At 46.7% G+C, this 21454-nt stretch overlaps 2 protein-coding genes across 3 annotated transcripts in view; both read right to left on the bottom strand.

Moving 5' to 3' along the window:
• The window catches only part of LOC119453688 (uncharacterized), a 40015-nt gene that overhangs the window by 7657 nt on the left and 10904 nt on the right, over positions 1-21454 (bottom strand). The window contains exons 5-7 of one of the 2 annotated variants that reach the window (XM_037715734.2): positions 17681-18000; positions 15405-15868; positions 9363-11160 (exon numbers count right to left, since the gene is read on the bottom strand). In XM_037715734.2, coding sequence (XP_037571662.1) covers positions 11124-11160; positions 15405-15868; positions 17681-18000 — 821 coding nt within the window. In that variant the 3' untranslated portion in view covers positions 9363-11123. Of the gene's footprint in view, positions 1-9362; positions 11161-15404; positions 15869-17680; positions 18001-21454 lie in introns of those variants that run through there. The other variant, XM_049668335.1, reaches the window with a different exon arrangement.
• LOC119453690 (ATP synthase mitochondrial F1 complex assembly factor 1-like) lies at positions 4878-6100 on the bottom strand. The gene is given in 2 exon segments (XM_037715735.2): positions 4878-5490; positions 5492-6100. Coding segments are annotated over 2 exon segments (987 nt in total). The 5' UTR covers positions 5927-6100; the 3' UTR covers positions 4878-4938.

Genomic DNA, 21454 nt, shown 5'->3' with positions numbered 1-21454 from the left:
AGACGTCAACACGAAGTTGCTTTTGCTCCACCGTGAGCAGCTTCGGCATGAATTTCGCCGCGACTCTCTTCATGGCCAAACCTTCGGTCAAAATGGAATGCGCAGAAAAAGTGCTGATGCCCACCTCTTCCGCAGTTTCTCGGATAGTCACACGACGGTCCCGCATCACCACAGCGTTCACTTCGGCAATGACCTGGTCATTTCGGCATGTTGATGGCCAACCGGAGCGTGGCTCACTCTCCACTGATGTGCGGCCGTCTTTAAACCGGTTGTACCACTCCTTAATCTGTGTGCTGCTCATAGCATCGTCACCGAAAGCTGTCTGAATCTTACAAATAGTTTCCACTTGGCTGTCGCCCAGTTTCTGGCAAAATTTGATGCAGTAGCGCTGCTCCAGTCACTCCGTCATTTTCCTTGCCATAAAAAACCCGGCGAGAGCACTGCGCACCACCTCACTCAAACGCTGCGTCCCAGCGACTGATGCTATCGACAGGCGGGAAAAAATTTGTGCATGCGCATGAAGGTTCAAGGTCAGCTGATGTAAGCGCACTTGTTTCATATCCATCAGGTGTTTGCAAAAAAAGAAAAAAAAAAGGTAGGATACTTTTCTAACAGACCTCATAGTGATGAACAGGATACAGAGGCTCCTATAACTAGCGATGAAGTTAGAAGGGCCTTGCAAGACATGAACCGGGCAAAAGCAGCTGGAGAAGATGGAATAACAGTCGATTTAATCAAGGATGGAGGAGATATCATACTTGAAAAGCTTGCGGCCCTTTATACGCAATGCCTCACGACTTCAAGCCAAGAATTTAGACCCATTAGCTTGCTTTCAGTATTGTATAAAATATTCACCAAGATAATTTCCAATAGAATCAGGGCAACACTTGACGTAGGCAAACCAAGAGAACAGATTGGCTTCAGGAAGGGATATTCTACGATGGATCATATCCATGTCATCAATCAGGTAATAGAGAAATCTGCGGAGTACAATCAACCTCTCTATATGGCTTTCATAGATTATGAAAAGGCATTTGATTCAGTAGAGATAGCAGCAGTCATAGAGGCATTGTGTAATCAAGGAGTACAGGAGGCATACGTGAATATCTTAGCAAACATCTACAAGGATTCCACAGCTACCTTGGTTCTCCCCAAGAAAAGTAGAAAGTTACCTATCAAGAAAGAGGCCAGGCAAGGAGAGACAAACTTTTCAATGCTATTCGCTGCATGCTTAGAAGAAGTATTGAAGCTCTTAGACTGGGAAGGCTTAGGAGTGAGGATCAACGACGAATATCTCAGCAAGCTTCGGTTTACAGATGACATTGTCCTACTCAGCAACAACAGGGACGAATTACAACAAATGACTGAGGACCTTAACCGAGAAACTGTAAGAGTGGGGTTGAAGATTAATATGCAGAAGACAAAGATAATGTTCAATAGACTGGCAATTGAACAAGAATTCAGTATCACCAGTCAGCCTCTAGTCTGTACAGGAGTACGTTTATCTAGGTCAATTACTCACAGGGGACCCTCATGATGCGAAGGAAGTTTACAGAAGAATAAAAGTTGGTTGGAGTGCATACGGCAGGCATCGCCGAATCCTGACTGGGAGCTTACCACTATCGCTGAAATGAAAAGTGTAGAATCATTGCATTCTACCGGTGCTAACATATGGAGCAGAAACTTGGAGGTTAACAAAGAAGCTCGAGAACAGTTAAGAGAAAGAAGAGAGCAGTCTGGATCAGAAACTATGACTTCCGGAAAAGCATTACCACAATTCGAAATGTTCTGCGTTGGCCACCACTTGAGAACAGGAGGAAATAGATTGTCTTTTGTATAACATATTCCAGGGCAGAACCGGTATTGACAAGGTCATGTACATTAAGCCACCAACTTATGTGTCTCATCGAACCGATCACTCAAAGAAAATCCGGAAAACAGGTGCAGGGTGAACATTTTTAAGTATACTTTCTTTCCGAAAACAATTCATGATTGGAATGACTTACCAGACCATATTGTTACTGCTCCTCCCTCACCCTTCTCTACTCACCTTTTAATGTTTAACTTCTGATGCACTGTTTTGTCGCCAAGCCGTTTGGTGCGGCTTGGTCTTCTTCTTTGCTTTGGTTTTTGAGGTGTTTATGTCCTGCAGAGTTTGCATATTAATATGTATAGTCGTATCCTCTTGTATTCTATTCTTGTATTGTATTCTGAAGGATGTTTGGCCTGTCAGTGTATGCGGCATCTGGAAACGTGTGTAGTATGTATGTATGTACGGATTGATCTGATTCCCGTTTTTCTGTACTCCCCCCTACAATAATGCCTATTGGGCACTATAGGTATTGTAAATAAATAAAAAAAAATGAAACAGGGATAGCCGATACTCTAATTGACATTAAGAAAAAAAAATGGAGCTCGGCAGGCCATGTAATGCGTATATATTGTTACGGATGGATAACCAGTGGACTATTAGAGTTACAGAATGGATACCAAGAGAAGGGAAGCGCAGTCGAGGACGGCAGAAAACTAGGTGGGGTGATGAAGTTAGGAAATTTGCAGGCACAAGTTGGAATCGGGTAACGCAAGACAAGGGTAATTGCAGATCGCAGGGAGAGGCCTTCGTCCTGCAGTGGACATTAATATAGGCTGCTGCTGCTGCTGATGAAGGCATAGCTGCTGAAGGGACAAGCCACACACAGCTGAACACATACTTATGAATTGGAACAAAATATCAGACAGCAAATATGACAGAACAATTGCTTACCTTAAACTATAGTAGTTCTATGTTCTGGAAGGCACATAAATATGTTTACGAGACTGTCATTCAGACATGCGCAGATGCAATGGTGAAAACGAATCTTTTAACTAGGTGCCCGTCAAATGACTGGCTCTCCCATTGTAGTCGCCCGGCCGTGGAGTTATCAATTCATCAGCAAAAGGAGATTTCAGCCTGTTGGTAGTGTGTATGGTAATGTTGGATTGTTGTCTAGCTTATGGTAATGTTCAAGGTTGTTTAGCTGTCTGTAAGCCTCATGCTTGTACTTACCTCCACCCTTATCTGCTTCCTTAATGACAATGTTGTTCCAGCAACTAAGATTTGAGATGATACGACTCTCTGAGACAGTTATGTATTTAGGTCACTTAGCTTTCTTCGACTAGATTATTTTTTCTTTAGTGACAGTTTTAAGATATAGGTTGAGTTCTATGGCTCTAAGTTGTGTTGTCCCGGTGCCTGGTGCATTGTTACCTGTGAAAAAATGCCTGATATGCATTGGTCAGGAAAATTCTGAAGGGTGCCCCCCCCCCCCCCTTTGTGAAGCTCAAATTCATTTATTCTGTTATTCATGGGACATAAGTTTAGATCCTTGCTAAGCATGCCTATTTCTTTGAAATGTCTACAACATTAGACTGCTTTAATTTTGTTTAGACTTAAGCCACATCTGGTGTTTCTAGATTCGAGTTCTCTCTTGTGGGGGCGAGGTGGCTGTTTGCATGGAAAGTTGTTTTTTGATTAAAGTTAGCTTTCTTTTTCCGTGTCTGAACCAATCTTGCAGACTGTTTTTCAAGGTAATGCTCTAAATCTTTCACCTCATCCGGTGTCACAGCTATGTTCTGAAGTCTGTGGCTAAAACTTTCCAGTTGCTCTTTGCAGTGTTCCTTGGGGATATTGAAAAGTGAGAGTGAGGCATTGTTTAATGTTGTTTGCCAGTTTGCATGATGGCGTGGTGGGAGTGTTTCTAGAGCTGGTATAGCATTCAGTGTTAGTCCTTTAGGGATTATATTGTTCTGTATGGAGTCTGTGTACGTTTTCAGATGGAAGGTGTAGCTCGCACGCTTTTTGCTAAGTTTTCTAGTCTGAAGAAATTCGGTGCTCCGTGGCAGAGAAGGGTTATTAACTTGCAATGGTTGTCATTTATTCGGCTTTTAGCGGGTAGATCTGCATGGGGTGTTTCCGTTTGGCAGGTTTCTTTTCAAATGCCTCACTTAATTCAAGCTGTATTTCTGTCTGTGCGTGTGGGTGTCTGTGTGAACACTTCGGTAGTGGACTTTGCGTTGTAATGGTTGTGTCTGTTTGCACTGCCGATTGATTTCGTTTTTGGAGTAGTGTGGGTCCAGGGCTCATTTCACATTCCGCTGTCTGTGTTCCAAGTGTTCCCGAGGTGACTGTTGTAGTGTTGTTCGAGGTGGCACGGTCAGGCAGAGTCGGTGGATGTGGTTTCTGAGGTAGATTTAGCGAGCGTTTTCCTGTACTTGTTCTTAATAAAGGATTTGATATGTTGGGAAACTAGCTGTATTTCTCTGGTTTAGGTGGAAGCCATCCCAAGCTAGGTGTTTGTGCGGTGCATTGTGTATCCTGGTGCATTGTGTCAACGTTCTTGTGGATGTGCTCCAAGTTGAAGATTAACAAGTTAAATTTGTTGGTCTCCTCATTGTGTTTCATGAGTGCGTTAGTTTGGTGGACTAGTGGACGGTATTTGTTTTGTAAGCGGGGAGCAACAGTTGTTACAGGTATGTGTGTGTTTGGGCGAGCAGCTTGTACTGTGCGTATTACGTCGTTCATAAAGTCGATCGTTTCCGCGGCGTTCTGTGTGTTAAGGTAGGTTCTTTGTGCCTACACTGCTAATGAAGTGTGTGGTGTCAACTGGCGTAGACTAGTGGGAGAATATCATGTTTGCGCCCCACTCAGACGTCTTATGTACGACGCGTGTGGGCCTGGTGGGAAGTGTTCCTTCAGGTACCTGTACTGGCTACCTCCAAGAATTGCTACACGGGCAAAGGATATATACACCTAGTTAGAGGAGGCGCTGGCCTGGTTAATGCGTACTGTTACGAGGGTTGCTGGCCGCGAAAAACAACCCCCACTACAGACGCATACACCAATTCAAGATCTACGTGTTCACTGTCTCTTCGCAAGTTGTGAATTCTATTACAGTGCTTTCAACTCTGTCTCACTGAGGAATCTTCCCGCGTCGCCGATGCCTCGAACTCCCTGATAAGCGCCTCGTAATTGAACGACCGTGCTTCGCGGTTGAAGTTCCACAGGAGCAGCTTCTTCTTCAGTTCGTTGCCGCCGTAGTACAGCTGCAACTGATTGACGAGGCACTGCGCCTCCGTCGGACCGATAACCTTGGAGTCGTACTCCCCGCTCATCAGCACCACGGCCCCGTCCTCCCTCGAAGCCAGCTGCGTCCAGTAGCTCAGCGCGAGGCACGCCGGTGCCTCGCTGCCGTGTCGCTGGTAGCTGGCCAACGGCGTCATGTGACACCGGTCGCCCAAGAACTGCGACAGCACAAACTCGTAGCCGCCGGCTTTCCTCGGCAACGGGTAGAGGAACACCGGGTAGTCCTTGGCTCGCTCGCGGATCATTTCGTACACCGAAGCAGGGATCACGGCGCACACGGCGTCTCTGTCGCCGTGCAAGCGTTTCCAGGCGTCCGTGAGGTCGGAGACCGTCTCGCAGCGCGAACGCAGTTCTCGTATCGTATCCGCAGTCGAATTTGGAGGGTCGCACGTAGCTCGGTTCCGGCTGTAGCACCTTTTCGTTGCGGTTTGTGGCACGGCTGTCTTCGCGAGCGACGACGTCGTCGGAGCCGTTCCTGCTGGGTACCGCTTCCTCCGTGCTCGAAGACGCGTTCGTCGTGTTCTTCCGTCTAGATACCTCTTCCTGACGACGTTTCAGAGCATCGGGATCTCGACGCTCCAGCTCTCGAATCTTGTCGGCGTATTTGCTGTAGAACGGGTTGCGGCTGTACGCGGCGGCTTGACGGTCGGATTCGCTGCTAAGCGGTCGCGCCAGTATCGTGGCCTGTACCGCCGACGTCAGTTCGCGCCCGCTTCGGTTGGAGACTCCGCCGCTGAGACGTTGGAGCATGAATCGCCACGCCGGTCTGAAGAACGCCATCGCGACGAGAAGAAAAGAAAACATAAAACGGCGACTTTAGGTCCAAGCAGTAATTTAACAGTACGCAGTAAACATGCCGGTTGAAGCGCTAGGCAACACAGCCCCCACCAAGAAACTGCACCAAAGACATGCACATGCTCGAAAACGGACTGCACGGACGTCGTAATAACGGACGTGTTATTTTCACTTAGTGGCTCGTCTTGGCCGAGTACGTGGTGTGCGCAGTGTTTTTAATCCAATCGGTCACTGCTTCGTCTATGGAGGAAAGATTCTAGTACACTGTACTGTAGAGGAAGGGGAGGACAAGCATGCTTAAATTCAAAACCCCCGCCGCAGATAAACAAATTCAATTTTTTGCAACGTTTCTCCACCGAGGCTCCTAGCATCCATCCATCATAAAATCCAAACAAATGCACGACAGCGCCTCTGTCGTGCATTTCTTCCTTCACATTTATCATCATCATCAATTTTGGATTGGTCCACAATTTAAGGGTGGGTCGGGTAGTGAGCCACAGCCACCGGCCACCCCTCGCCACTACGTTCGCTAGTTAGGCCTGCAGCATGTGGACCATTTCAGCGCCGACTTCACCCTGGGACGTTGAACACGTGCTATGCGGACCATCAAGTCGCCTTCAACGTGTAAGTGAATTGCACTAGAATTATTTCACATAGAGATTAGCTACAGCTATATCGAGCTTGAGGCGATGCGTTTATTTTTTAGTTTGCGAGCATAAGTACCACGTAGCATACTTAAGTGTGTGGGGACCACGTGGCCGTAGTGTTCTTGAAAAGATAAACGTGCCCAGAATTCTCAACCCACATATTTCACGCCATTAAAGCAGCGAAGCGCCTTTCGGAAGGCAGCAATGCTGTATTTGTTCAAATTATGAGCCAGCGCCTGATGAAGTCTCAAGCCCATTCGCATCGCAGTCCTTTGTCTTTCTTGACTACGACGGTCACACCAACGGGGGTTCATGCCAGGCAGGATTGAACGATGTGAATTACTGTGGTGGTTAGAACAAAGCATCTGGGTTCTACGTTAGCGTATCGCTGAAAGAATGTTAGCTGTTTACAGAATTTTCGAGCCACGTTTTCCACCGTAATCGTGCAGCAAACGTTTTTGGAGGGTGGCAAAGTTGAACTTGTTCATATTTTAAGCCAGTGCATTATTACGCCTCTTAGCCTACTTGTATCGCAGTTCTTTGTCTAGTGGTTATAACTGTGTTTAGAACGGACTAAAATGATGAACTTGTACGGGCGGACTGAAAAGACTCTGTGGAAGTCCAGTACATTGCTGACACAAAAAAAAGGGTACCGTTATTGTGCACATAAAAGTACTGTAGATGTCTGATTCGAATTTTTTTTTTCTCACGCAGGTGTACAGCTATACCAAGAATCGCCACGTGGGTAGCGCCGAGCCTATAGCGTCACAAGATGGCGGCGCGGCGGCTCCCCTTTCTATTTGTACATGAGGAATGTTGATACAAAATGAAGGAAGCTGACCAGAAAATTGTCAAATATATGGACTGCAGGAGCGGTTCAAACCAAGAAACAGCGGTCAAGAAAAAGGTCTATGGAAAACAGAGATCCATACGAAATCGGCACTGGGAACATACAGAAGTTTCAAGCAAGAAATTGCCAAAGATAATATCTGATAATTCTAGGGGAAGCTCTTTGATGATTGTATTTTTCGGCAAATAAAAAAGTTGTTGAATGAAACGTTTCGTTAGACTGGTGTGGTCTGGGCAAGCAAGAGCGCATGCTTACTGTCACCGCCGACTTGCACCTGTCCTGTTTTTGAGTAGTAATCGTTAGTGGCATCCCGCCGCTGATCACGAGGTCTCGACTATCGGTAGCATTTCGGTTCAGAGTGGGAAAACCCCCATGTACTTCGCTGCGCGTTAGAAAACGTTACCAAATAGCGTGATGCATCGACACTGTATTGCTATAGGGGAATTACACGTGACAGCTGGTTTGGGTTATTGATATTTTCGATGGTGGAGCGGGATCAGTGTTGAACAAGACGTAAAGTGAACAATCCTTCCAGACCTTGGAGATACGCACGCAAAAAAAAAAAAAAGTAACTGGTAGGTGAGCTGAAGTGCGGGCATTATGCGAGCTGGACGCTTAGAGCTGCGAATGGTAGAACAGTAGATAGTTGTATCGAAAGAGTCCAATATTGCGCAAGTGTACTTTAGTTTTTTTGACCATACTACAAATATTAGGCTAAACTTTGAAGGAGCAGCGAGACCCAAGAGTGCTGTTAGCTTCGTTAATGTGTGTTGACCGAATGAGGTCTTGTGATATCGATCTAAGGTACTTGCAAGTGGATTCTGCAATGATCTGGGAGCTGCCAATGAAATGTTCCAGTACATAGGTTTGCCTAACATGCAGACACCAAAAATGTTTCCTTCAGTGACATGAGTCAGTGTTATACCATTTATTCATGTAACATCCCACCCAATGATTGCCAGTATCACTGACCTGAGGGCGATAAATGATGCAGTCATCTGTACACAGACAAATATTAGATCAAATGTGACACAGGAAGTCATTCATGTAAATTAGGAACAACATTGTACCAAATGCAGTACTTCGGGGTACACTGGAAACGAGTGCGGTTTGGGGCAAGGAAATTTTAATGGCACAAAGTGTTTGTGACCTGTCGAGAAGTTCTTTAGCCATGTGTAAACCAGCGGGTTGGAATTGATAGAAATTTTCAGGTAAAGTTGATCATGAGGAACGCCTTGGCAAAATCTAGGAAGGCAGCATCAACACATAGAATGATGTCATTAACAAAAAAAGCAAGCTGTGTTTCACACGAAATACTTTTTATAGAATGCCATGCTGGTTGGAGTAGAAAACGGGCGACTGGTGGTAGGAATTTAACTGCGAGAGTAAATATGTTCCATAGAAAATTATGTGAAAGGGATATGGGGGCAATAATTGTGACACAATGATGATGGCCCTTTCTTTGGCACTGGTTATAGACCTTGTTCACCTATTAGTTGTGCGGCACTTTGCCAGACGACAGTGATTGCTGGAAAATATGTGGCAAAAATAACACTGGTAATGTTGTTAGTCAATAAAACCCTTGGATGTAGAAACAATAATTCGATTAGCTTAGGAATGCTGTCCTAAGTTAAAGGAGGCATTAGTGGATGGTTAGGAGGAGGAAAACCTGGAAGATCTCTGTCAAGTTCGTTGGTAAATAAAGCAGTGTTAAGTGCTTGAGCGACTTCACGTTCCACTTTTGGAGTGTTATTGCCACCAAATACACTGTTATTCTAATAGGTTTGGGGTCAATAGCTCTCCAGAATTGTGTGGGGTTCGACTGGTCAGTGGCATTTTGTCCAGTTCGTCAGCCTACGTTCCCTAGCCCTTTGACATTGCGCATGTTCATTTGGCCTGCCCAATCATGTTGCAGTAAAGGCTAGCATAGTGCAACTAAGCTGCAAGGTATGAGAACTACAAAAACGTTTATTCATGCATGCTTGTAGTGTCTGCACCGTAGTAAATGATACTGTACTGTCAGCATTCATGTTTCTAAACAGCCAATAGAACACGGAAAAAAGAAAAAAAGTGAACCACTTTTGTTCAATTGAAATGGACTCCACTGTCCCAAAGCATGGACAACCAATATTGCAATGAAGGGCCTGGCAAGACCTCTCTCCGACACTGCTGTGTCAGGCGCACTGAAATCTTGTACCTGTCGCATGCGGCACTTGTAATTGGGACTGAATTTCACAATAGCGATTGGCTCCTTTGTGCAAAAGCGTCCCATGCACCAGTATTGCCAAAAGCAGCACATGCAACCACAGAGTTTCATAAATCATCAGAGGCAGCATGTTGAAAGGATGTCCATTGCACTGACTGTGCCTGCCTGGTAAGTTTGTAGTCATGTGTTGGGTTCATCACCAGGGTCAAGCATTTGCAATGAGCACTGGTACTCATTGTCCAAGTCATAGTGTCCTTACAATTTACAGGTTTTCGAATAGACAAACATGGCACGTCTGCTATACGTAGGGCAATATGAAGCAGTCTGTACTAGTTCACTGGTAGCTCTTTACAGCAAATGCCTGTGAAACATTTGCCACAAATGCATGTGCAAAGTAGTCGCTAAATGCGTAGCATCTGCTACAAACGTTTTCCACTGCGGGTTGGCGAGAACCAAAAGGTACAGACTGGTTGCTGAGCAAATGTGTAAATTTTTCTTTTTCAAGCAGCTACAGCGAGCCTTATTGCTGGGCTTCCCAAGAATGGATAGTTGTATTTAGCAACAAAAGCATATCAAATTCTCATCCTTTTTTGAGTCTAGCTTTACGAAGACGCAGGCAATGCCAGAAACAAAATATTTGCATCCACTTTGCGGTCAGAGCCATTGCATTGCTACAGCAGCCGGACTAAAGATATGGTGCCAGTGTAGAACTCAAGGAACTACCTGTATTCAGACATGGTTTGACGGACACAATAGATATGACGAAGGCTACAGTTGAAACCGTCACTTGCGCCTGGAACAGAATGTCGCAATTACACAAAATCCACATCGCTGCACTCGTTTCCAAGCTTTTTCCCTTTGAGATCATAGTCGGCGGTTGCTTCACCCATGACATCACAGTCAAGGTTATCCTTGCCGGTCTAGTGAGTTGATGTGCAAAACGTAATGGTGACGTGGAAAAGTCGTTCATAAATGTCTCGGGCCAGACTGTCCTGTGGTCTGTTAAATGAGTAATCCTTTGTGACACAACCTTCTGTACATGTGGACTAAACTTCCGACACTGTCGATACATTTTCACTCGATGACCACAGCCATGCACCCGTAGCAATTGGCAGAACGGACAGCTGGCTTTTTCACACTTGCTGGAACATACACCAAGGCCGTTGGCTCTGCGGTACACTGAATAACACTGAACACACTGCTATCCGTCAGGGGAAAGCGTTCATCCTTCGTTTTCTTTTTAAAAAATGGGATGTATGCCAACACTCTAAATGTTGCTGGCATCCCTTTTTTTTTCTTCCGAAAAACCGACGAAGGAAGTGCTTTCCACTGCCGAAAACTGGAGCTGCGACGGTGACAAGGCAGACCCGCACAGCTGTGAGAATTGGGCCTAACACTCGCAGCCAGTTGTCCCAAGAGGCACGGAGAGAAGATGGACGCAAACTCTGCTTCCACGCTGCTCCGGAAAGCTCGAATGGCGCATGCCGAGTGGTGGCCCATCCTTCAGTCCATCCATATGGAGTAAGGGGCATCCCAGAAGCTTGCGGAGAAAAGAAAACGTGAGTGATCACTGGCTATTCCACAACACTGAGGTCTCTTTAGCCGTTCCCGTACCGCACAAAAGTGAGAAACGGTGCACCAAGTTTTCCAGCGATTTCCAAGAACATGGCTTCAGGACGACAATGTTTGTTATCAGCTATATTGGTACAATTTCCAGCGGTAGAGAAAGGGTTACAGAAGCACTGGCACATCATTTTCAAATTGTCTGTCTATATTTTTTTTGGCGTTAACTGAAGGTCTAAACTTTAAAGAAAAAAAAAAACAGATATCAAGATTCAACATCATTTGGTGGCTTGGCATGTCGACGCTAGGTCCCGCATTTTAGTGCCATATCCTCTTCAGGTGCCATGCCCGCGTTAGAGGATGTGCCTTGTTTTTGCCAGTTCTGTCGAGTGACGGCCAAGAAAAAAGGCAGTGAACATTGAGCTTCAGGTGAATTGAACCCCCTACATCCTCAATGTGCCTTGACTTCACTTCCAATGTGCTCCGTACTGCTAGAGATCACCACTTTGCTGAAGGTGCTACCATGCTTGATGGGACATTCGACGTGCCATGTACTGGCAGCAGTGTAGAAGAAATAATTTCCCTTTGTCCGTAACGCGTGCAGTCAATAATGAAACCTTGCATGTGACCAAATTTTTTAGTGTGCAAAAACGAAGCATTACTGACTGCACAATAGTCAGCTGATTACTTACTCTCCAATTAGATGACTCATCAGAAAATGCACAAAACACCATCCTACCGCCTTTTTGGCGGCAGTGCAGTGGAGTGCCATGGAATAAAGTAGTGTAAATTTGACCCATTTATAGACAGCCCGTTATAATTGGCGCCTGAAGGGGATATTGCGGTATTCTAAGAGCACTTCGCAGGCACTTTTCATTGCCTGTGACGATACAGCGCTCTACATCAAATTAATGTCAATTTTCACTAAAGCTGATGGTAAGAATCTGATGACACCACTTCCATTCAGTTCCGCAGGCATCTGACTTAACATTGTTTTAATTTTGCTAATTTTATGCAATCGCTTCCCAGTTAATCTTGAACCCTATTGAAAGCAACATGCAATATAATGCACTACAGGGTTCATACACAACATTTTACTCAAAATTCAAGGACAATCTTGGGTGCCTAAGGCCGAAACTTTAGGAGAAGCAAACATACCTTATTCTTATAACATGCAGTGAAGAATAGTCAAGTCTCCTTCTTCTTAGCTGAAATTTCTTGCAGCTAAACCGCTCCCAAGTTGGACACACTCTTCAAGCTCTTCAGGTCACTTCTCTAAATTGATTTTCTCATTGCAGTGATGTCGATCGCTCTCTGGTATGATGGTTAGTATAAAGACAGTAGTCTTCGGCCAGGTAGACTCGTCGTCTTAAAAGCCAAATGGCTGAAGTCGCTTTCCACAGGTATTTCTAGACCCTAGGGCTCGAAAATGGAGCTGTGATGGCTGTGGTGTAAATTAGCTAGCATGACAACAAAATAGTGGCACGATGTGGTCGCGTTACCAGGCTTTTTTTTTGTCTAGCTCCACAATTACAATGGTGATTTAAACAAGCCTGCCGTTGGTAGCTGTGGACACACCACACTGCAATCGCTTAGTGACGCTCTCAAAATAAATTTTCTAGGATTGTTTTCCGATGGACAGTGTCTGTGGCATAGTCCCTATGCAGAGTTGGTTACCCTTAATGTTCGAAAGCTGCCCTCAACCTCAGTTTTCAAGGAATTCAAGGAGCACATTTATTTTCAAGGAGTCTTAAGGGCCCGTGAATCTCTTTTACCAAATTTAAGGAATTTCAAGGAAGTGTACGAACCCTATACAGTACAAGGTGCAGGGGGGTATGTAGGATATGTATATGTAAGCACTACACTGCATAAAGTTAGCGCAAAGGTATAAAGTAACAGAGTGAAAGGAACAAGGACAACAAAGGAACGAAGACCACAGGACAAGCGCACTGCTGATATACTACAAGTACAGTATAGACCACATATAACGTAACCGCTTATAGTGCAGGACCGGATATAGTGCGGTCTTTTCAGACTCCCGTTAATTTTCCCATAGCACTCCATGTATACACGTATCGCTTATAGTGCAGTTGCGGGAAACGAAATACCGGTTACAGTGCGGCTGCCTGGGGAGTACGGAAGTCAGCGGAGAGGGCGAACGCTCCCCTCAAACGGGCGCCACAAGGAGTGCTCGAGGAAGAAAGAGAGACGAAGTGGAGGAGAAGAGCATGTGGTGCGAACGAACAGCCAGTGAGGCTGAAACCAGAATCTTCAGTGCAAGATGTGAAATTTCTCGGCGTGCATAGCGAGCGAGGGCCACGAAACTGTCAACGCTCGCTTCACGATAACGGCAGTAAACGAAACTTCAGGGAGCGGGCGGCGCCGGCACGGCGAAGGGCGCACGCGGAGACCGTGGAATGTGAGGGAGGAGGGTGGCAGGGAAGCAGATTTCGCCACGGCAACTCTGCCGCTTTCGTGGCTCCCCTCGCCCTCTCTCACTTTCGACTGTCACCGTGTGCGCCCGCCGCCGCTCCAGCCGGCCCGGCGACAGCTCCCCGAAGTTTCGTTTTCTGCCGTTATCGGGAAGAGGGTGTTTGCCGGCGTGGGCAGTTTTGTTGGCAGGCCTGGCACAGCGCCGCTGCTTCCCTCTGCGCCATAGCCGCAGCGTGCAAGGTCAACACGTGACTAGAAAGTAGAGGAAGCATAAAGGAGAAAGAAGGGTTCACTGCCATTTTCTATATGTGGCTACGGTAGCGTGACTGAGACGTCGGCACGTACACGCATGTTCTGGCGCAACGCAGAATCGGCGACCTTTCGACTGTCACCGTGTGCGCCCGCCGCCGCTCCAGCCGGCCCGGCGACAGCTCCCCGAAGTTTCGTTTTCTGCCGTTATCGGGAAGAGGGTGTTTGCCGGCGTGGGCAGTTTTGTTGGCAGGCCTGGCACAGCGCCGCTGCTTCCCTCTGCGCCATAGCCGCAGCGTGCAAGGTCAACACGTGACTAGAAAGTAGAGGAAGCATAAAGGAGAAAGAAGGGTTCACTGCCATTTTCTATATGTGGCTACGGCAGCGTGACTGAGACGTCGGCACGTACACGCATGTTCTGGCGCAACGCAGAATCGGCGACCTTGCCATTTGAGAGAGGGTGAAATTTCCGCCGCATTTTTTTCTTTCTTTTTTTGTTTTGCTCGCGCGCGACGTTGAGGGGTCTCTCCTAAGCTTTTACTCTATGGCGGTGCCGGAGCAATGCCGGTCGGAGGCGCCGCTGCGTGAATTCTTTTGAATTAACGAGATTCGACTGTAAATTGAATGCAAACGTTCTAGCCGCATTCCTCGACTGTCGCATACGCGTGGCGGCTCGGTGCACGTTTTGCATATGTGCGGGCCTTGAAAATTGTTGCTTTGGTTATAGTGCGGATATTCGCGACTCCGGCGACTTACGTTATAAGTGGTCTACACTGTAATGTAGTATATCAGATTCCCTTGAATTGTGGAAAAGCTTATCTAGGTCAAACTGGACAATGTTTCAATGATCGTGCTTGTCAACACTGCAATAACGTAAAGAACGGACATGGTAGCCATTTAGCTGACCATTGTAAGAAACACACATGTGCTCCAATGTTTAATAAAACAAAATTTATTGGAAAAGGCAAATCTAACAAGGAAAGAAAAATTTTAGAGGCATTTTGGATCAGCAACGAAGGTGACAATTGTGTCAGTTCGCCTTCTCTTTTGCTATTCGAGAAAGAAATAAACTTCCTGAAAGAAAGATTGTGATTGTGATTAGCAAGTGTTTGTTGTGTGCATGTTTTCTGAGTATGTATAAAAAGGCTGGTTTTCTTGTAATAAACATTCAGTTGGCAGTCAGCGCTTGTCCTGTGGCCTTCGTTCCTTTGTCGTCCTTGTTCCTTTCGCGCTGTTACTTTATACCATTGCTCTAATTATGAACCAACTAGCCCTCATTAAGTTACCACTGATGCATAAAGTTGTGTCCACTTTCCTTTTTTTTTAAATCCTAGTCTCCGTCTCCCTGCACAGCAGCAATAGACAAAACGAAGGCCAACCATGACATGTCAGCACAATAGTACTAGATGGAAAACACAACAGCTTTGAAAACAGCACGTGCGTTGGTGTTGGCACCAACAGAATCGCACAGGACTCCAAATAAACATCAGGAGCTAGACCATGTCATCATGCACTAGGCCCAATAGAGGTGCCACCTACCTGTCGGGATTGTAGGGAATACCAGGCTGGAGCTCGACCTCGCACGGAATCCAGTTCTCCAGACTATCCTGTCCGCAACGAGGCTGCAACACTTCAAACGTCTGTTTTCTTCGGGGCCTGGTCACTGCTGGTCTGTGCACTTTAGTGCGGCTTTGCCGATGCTCGGCAACTGCCACTCTGCGGACTTCGAGACAATCGTGCTGGTACCTGTCCTCCGCGGCTTCGTGCGAGTCCAGCTGGCTCTGCTGGTGTGTGGTCACTGCGTTGCCGGCATGCTGCGCAGTGAGGTTCTCCTGCAGACACTTTCCCTCAGCCTTCCGGAGTTGTCTTCTCCGCGAAGTGCCGGGGTGCCTGCAGCGATGTTTGTTTCTGCGGCCTGGACTGTGTGGCGTCCCCAACTTGGAGACGGGCGCCGAGATGTGTGCGTCTTCTTCCGGAGTGTCCTTCGCACGGGTTAAGAGTCCCTGCATAAGGCATGTGATTGCCACTAAAGATAGGTGCCCGGATTCTCTCTTAACCCTTTAAGACGCTGTGTACACAATTGTGTACGCCAAGAAAAGCGTCGACTGTAATAGCATTGATGAAAGTAATAGAACTAAAATGTGTCGCATAAATTTTGAAACTGTTCTGATTGGAATCATGTTGCAAGTTTGAATACAGGCTCCAAATGTTTTAGTAAAATGAGTGGGAAGGTAGACGGTTCTGCACACTTGCTCGGTGCGAGTATGTCGTATGCAGTAGGTGTACTTCTTGGTGCCTGGATGCTAGACATGAAATAGTTGATTTTCTCGTATGTAATGTTCCTGCAATGAGTTTTCGCATGAGTCCATGTTCTGAAAACTTGACAAAGCTCACTAAAGAATCAAAAATTCTTTTATTTATTCTGCAGTTGTATGCTTTGAATGATTCTGAATATGCAAGAAATGCGGTGAAAGTAAGCTTTCAGTCAACAGAATTCATTGGCATCTGAAAGGGTTAAGGGGGGAGCCGGGGTTGAGAATAAACTTAAGAACAATTGCACGGATATTTATAAAAATTTATAGATTTATGTATCTTCTTGTTTTAAGTAGACAGTCTAAATTTCATTAACACAGATCAAATAGAAATAAAGTTATAGCTGTCATACGGACCAATTAGGCATGTCACCATAGGAAAACTACGATAGAAATAATGAAGGCACACCTATGGTGTTTGTTAGATACCTTCTAGGGGAGTTATAGTGCAGGATAAGGCAAGTCACGTGTTTTTCATTATATTTCTACATCAATGTCATCACTTTAAGGCTAAGTTCAATTTTATTCATTGTCATTATATGTCAGATATGTAATAGCCTTTTGTGTTAATAAAAATTTAGAAATGTAAAAAGCACCTCATCTTGTTCCTGACAAAATTTTAGCCCAGAAACTACTTTGAAAGCAGGTTTTGGCAAATCAGTTTGGAAATAATAGCTTTCCTAAAGGTTTTGTTCGGCCAAAAAGTGCAAACTGAGAAAATTGAGCGCAAAAGATTTCAGAACACGCTATTTTAGTTTAAGACCAAGAATAATTAATCAACGTGCCTTGTTCCACTAATTGGACCCTCCTCCTCAATTCGAACCTGCTCTGCGGCAATTACTTCAAGTCGTCTTCACTTTTTTTTTTTTAGCTTTAAAGCAGTCTGTGCTCGCAAACAAGAGCTCCGCAGCCAGAATTGTTTTTCTTTTTTAGTTTTTACTTTGCAGTCTGCAATACTCTCAATGGAAGGGCTCCCATGATTAGAACTGCCGAAAAACAAACTTTCTAATGTGGGCGTTCACTCCGTGTTCGGTTTCTTGCCCACTTGCGGCTGCGTCTTGAATACAGCGTTCATGGCTGCTCTCGAAGGCGAGCGTGCGCCACTGTCACTAGAAGAGAATTCTTTTCTACAACGCAGATTGCAACCAAACTTGGTGATGAGCTTCTTTAGATATCTATGAATCCAAAATAAACAAAATGAGAGAAGTAATTTTTTTCTTGAACTGCAAAAATATGCGAGACATTACGTAACATTACACTATTCCCGGCGGATGACAATTTTGCCTTTGATAAGCCTTCATCCTCCATCTTGCAGATTTCCACAGAACTGATTGGCATCAAATTCATTACAGCCGAGCTCGAAGTGGATAACGAAATAATATGGCCAGGTACGCGTGCTCGGCAATTGAATACGATGACGAAACATACTCGTGAGAAATTCCCTGAAAATTCTACGTTTACCCCGATGGTAGCCACACTGACTCAGCTGACGAACCCTCCTACCTGTGCCTGGTTCTTCTTCCTCTGTTCCTTGGATAGAAGATCGCTAAGCTGCTTGCCCAGCTGGATGATGTGGTGGCGGTTCTGTCTCAGCGCTTCCCTCAGGTCACTGCACTTCGCTTTCAGAGGCAGAAGCAGCGCTTTCACGTCCTTGTCTAGCCACTCGTCCACTTGCTGGGTCACGGCCTCGGCCAACTCATGGTAGCTCAGCAAAACCCAGTCTGGACACCCCGTCTGTGCATCCGGTGACGAGGACACCAGAGGAAATGCACCAGGGCCACCGCTGGCTGCACGTTCGATCAACGTCCCGCTGTTGCTGCCACCTTTTGCAAGGACGTAATGCAACGGTCACTTAACCCTTTAAGGACAAGGCATATAAATACCCTCCAAAATCTTAATGTGCAAAGTCAACCTAGAATAAGCACTATCAACAAAAGGTACAAAATACTTTGCAGAAACTTTTTCGCTAATAGAAGGGAAACACCAGGCAGAAAACTGGTGGGCTTCACTCCGAGCCACCTACGACTTTGTGTGGAGATTGTACAGACAGCTCTCGTCATATGCTAACCATTTGTGTAATTTTTCATTTGCTTCGCATTACGTATGTGATACGAGAGCAGCTGGAAAACTTGCATAGGTATGTCTCCTCTGACCGTGCTTTCAAAAGAAAGTGGGTCACGTGCCAAACTTCTTCTTCCTGGTGCGATGTTCCTGCTCTAAGACAACAAATGATGCTTGCTGCCTGTCATCAGTGTTAGCCGAAGACATCTAGCCTGAAACTCTGTACTCAATACTGAAACACAGCAAGAAAAAATTGTGTTCTGGTTTTGTTGCCTGTAGGCAACACCAGAACATAAAGGGTTAACCCTTTCTGGTCCAGGGATTCCTGAAGGAATCGCAATGCAAGGAATATGTGGCATGGCAAAAGAAAAGAGAAAGGAAAGTTTGAACTACTTTGAGAACTCAGAGTGCCAGCAATGCTAATTACGTAACTAATGTAGACTTAGTGCTGCGATCACTGGCTCTCATTGAAACTGGAAAAGAAGTCCGCATGTTGGCCAAGATTAGGCATCTGAGCTGCACCTTTGGAGCCTGCCACTCAAGGCGCGTAAAGTGTCTAAGGCACGCCACAACAACACAAGTCATTCAAATTTACAAATTTGGTGCCTCACACGCTTCCAGCAGCATACTGAATTTGTGAGGGATGACTCTTACATATCACGAAAAACTGATTTGGGACAAGATGGCAAGACAGGCTAGTTAGTTGACTTCCATCATGACTTTTTTTTAACAATTGACATGCGCAAACAGGGGTACGAAATGAGGGAGGGGGGACAGAGCTTTGTGATGCACTGTTTGGGAAATTTTATTCCTTTTCTCATTCAGCTGACCAGAAAGGATTCGGACCAGAAAGGTTAAAAGGGAGTACACGCCGGCACATATCTGCAAAGTTGTAACGCTACCGCATACTTCTTACAAATAAATAGATGACACTTGGAAAGTACAAAGGTTGGCAAACGCTTATAAACTATTCTTACTTGATGCTAAAGTCATCTCAAAATGCCGGACCTTACGTCAATCATTGTCGTGATGTCGTGACACAAAGCAAAATTTGCTGACATTGTGCAGCGATAAGGCCAAGTATGATGACATTATAAGGATGTTTATTGGACGGCACTTCAAGCAGCGCAAGGGCGACAGTCCAAAAAGCGCAGCACGGACTCTCAGCACGAGCGGCACTCTAGAGCCAAAGAAAACGACCCACTAGAAGGTACTGGAGAAGGAGACCCAGTTCAAGGCGCTGGAGCGGACGACCCACTTCAGGGTTCCAACGCTTCGCTACAATTACCCCGGGTGTGAAAAGGGAGCCGCCCGGCGACTTAACAGGTTGTCACCATGAGTGGGTCATGGTATATCTTGAGGCGCTCCACATTGACGATGTCGAGCCCTCGACGGCGCATGTCCGAAGATGGTTCAACAGGTTCGATGAGGTAATTTACTGGGGACGTGCGTTGGACGACACGGTAGGGGCCTTCGTAGTTGGGCATTAGTTTCGAAGAGAGTCCAGTTGCGGTGGTAGGGACTGAGAGCCAGACGAGCGCCCCAGGGAAAAACGCGGGTGCAGAAGTGGTGGTGTCACCACGAATGCTCTTCTGCCGCTCTTGTTCATTTGTAGTAAAGGTCCGGGCAAGGTCGCGACACCCTTCAGCATGTCTGGCTGTGGCAGATATAGGCGTATACTCAGACGTGTCTGGCTTGTATGGAAGGTTCATGTCGATCGTGTGCGACGGGTGCCGGCCGTACAATAAGAACGGTGAGAAGCCAGTAGTACTCTGAGGGGCGGTATTGTAGGCGTAGGTGACGAATTTCTTGTAATGAGGGTGGCTGCACTGACTCATGACGGGTGATGCGACTCGAGGCTGCTGCACGCGATTGCAAAAACATGCAACATGGCCGGCATAACCGCACGCAAAGCATATGGGACGGTTGTCGGAAGTGCGCCAACGGTTTGCCAGAGAGAGTCCCACCCATGGCTCAGGACGCGATGGTCGTAGCGGCTGCTAATATGCCTGCATGGGGGGCTGCAGACGGAGCCTAGTGACATCGGCGAACATAGGCGGCACAACCACTTCGAACGCCTGAGGTCCAGCGACGGCTTCGGCGTAACTAAACGGGGCAGCCGCAGAGATCGCTGGGGCCGGCCTGGCGACAACTTGAGCGTAGCTAAGTGGCGCCGGTGCCGGAGGGCGCTGGTGATATTCGGGCATGACTTCGGCGATTTCCTGTTCAATCACACGGCGGACGGGAGGCGGGAGTGTGGTTGATGGCTGTTCCACATGCTGCGGGTGAGCAAAAGGCAGCAGAGAGAGCTGGCGTGCAATTTCTTCGCGCACAAAGGTCTTCATTTCTGCCAGCAAGGTGGTGTGGTCAGAAACGGTTGACAAGCCAGCGAGATCTGCGTCCCGTGCTGGCGGCCGACGGGTCAACGTCCGCTGCCGGCGTAGCTCCTCATAACTCTGGCACAGCGATATTATCTCTGCCACCGTGCGAGGATTTTTGGCAAGGAGCATGGTGGAGGCGTCGTCGTCGATGCCTTTCAAGACATGTGTGATCTTATCCGACTCGGACATGGTCGCGTTGGTTTTCTTGCGCAAGTCCAGAATGTCCTCTATGTAACTTGTGAAAGATTCCCCGGCCTGCTGAGCTCGTTCGCGCAAACGCAGTCCTGCTTGCAGCTTACGAACAGCAGGGCGGCCAAACACGTCGATAATGGAAGTCTTGAAAGCGGACCAGGTCGAGAAATCGGATTCGTGGTTGTTGTACCACAGACTTGCTATTCCCGCCAGGTAAAAGACTAAATTACTCAATTTTCCGACCTCGTTCCATTTGTTGGGTACACTCATGCGCTCGTAGATAGCGAGCCAGTCCTCCACGTCAGTGCCATCCGCGCCAGTGAAGATAGGTGGGTCGCGTTGACGAGGGACACCGGGACATGCGGGTGGTGCGGGAGGAGGCGTATGTTGGGAGGCGTCTTGCGGCATGGCAGATGATAGTGCACGAGATCGAAGCTCCAGGGGCATCGAAGGGGTTTCGGAGCGGTTTTGAGGGTACAGCACCTTCCACCAATTTATAAGGATGTTTATTGGACGGCACTTTAAGCAGCGCAAGGGCGACAGTCCAAAAAGCGCAGCACGGACTCTCAGCACGAGCGGCGCTCTAAAGCCGAAGAAAACGACCCACTAGAAGGTACTGGAGAAGGAGACCCACTTCAAGGCG

This window comes from Dermacentor silvarum, chromosome 5 (assembly GCF_013339745.2).
Source record: "Dermacentor silvarum isolate Dsil-2018 chromosome 5, BIME_Dsil_1.4, whole genome shotgun sequence".
In the NCBI taxonomy this organism is placed as follows: domain Eukaryota; kingdom Metazoa; phylum Arthropoda; class Arachnida; order Ixodida; family Ixodidae; genus Dermacentor; species Dermacentor silvarum.
This window is presented reverse-complemented; position numbering and strand designations above follow the sequence as displayed.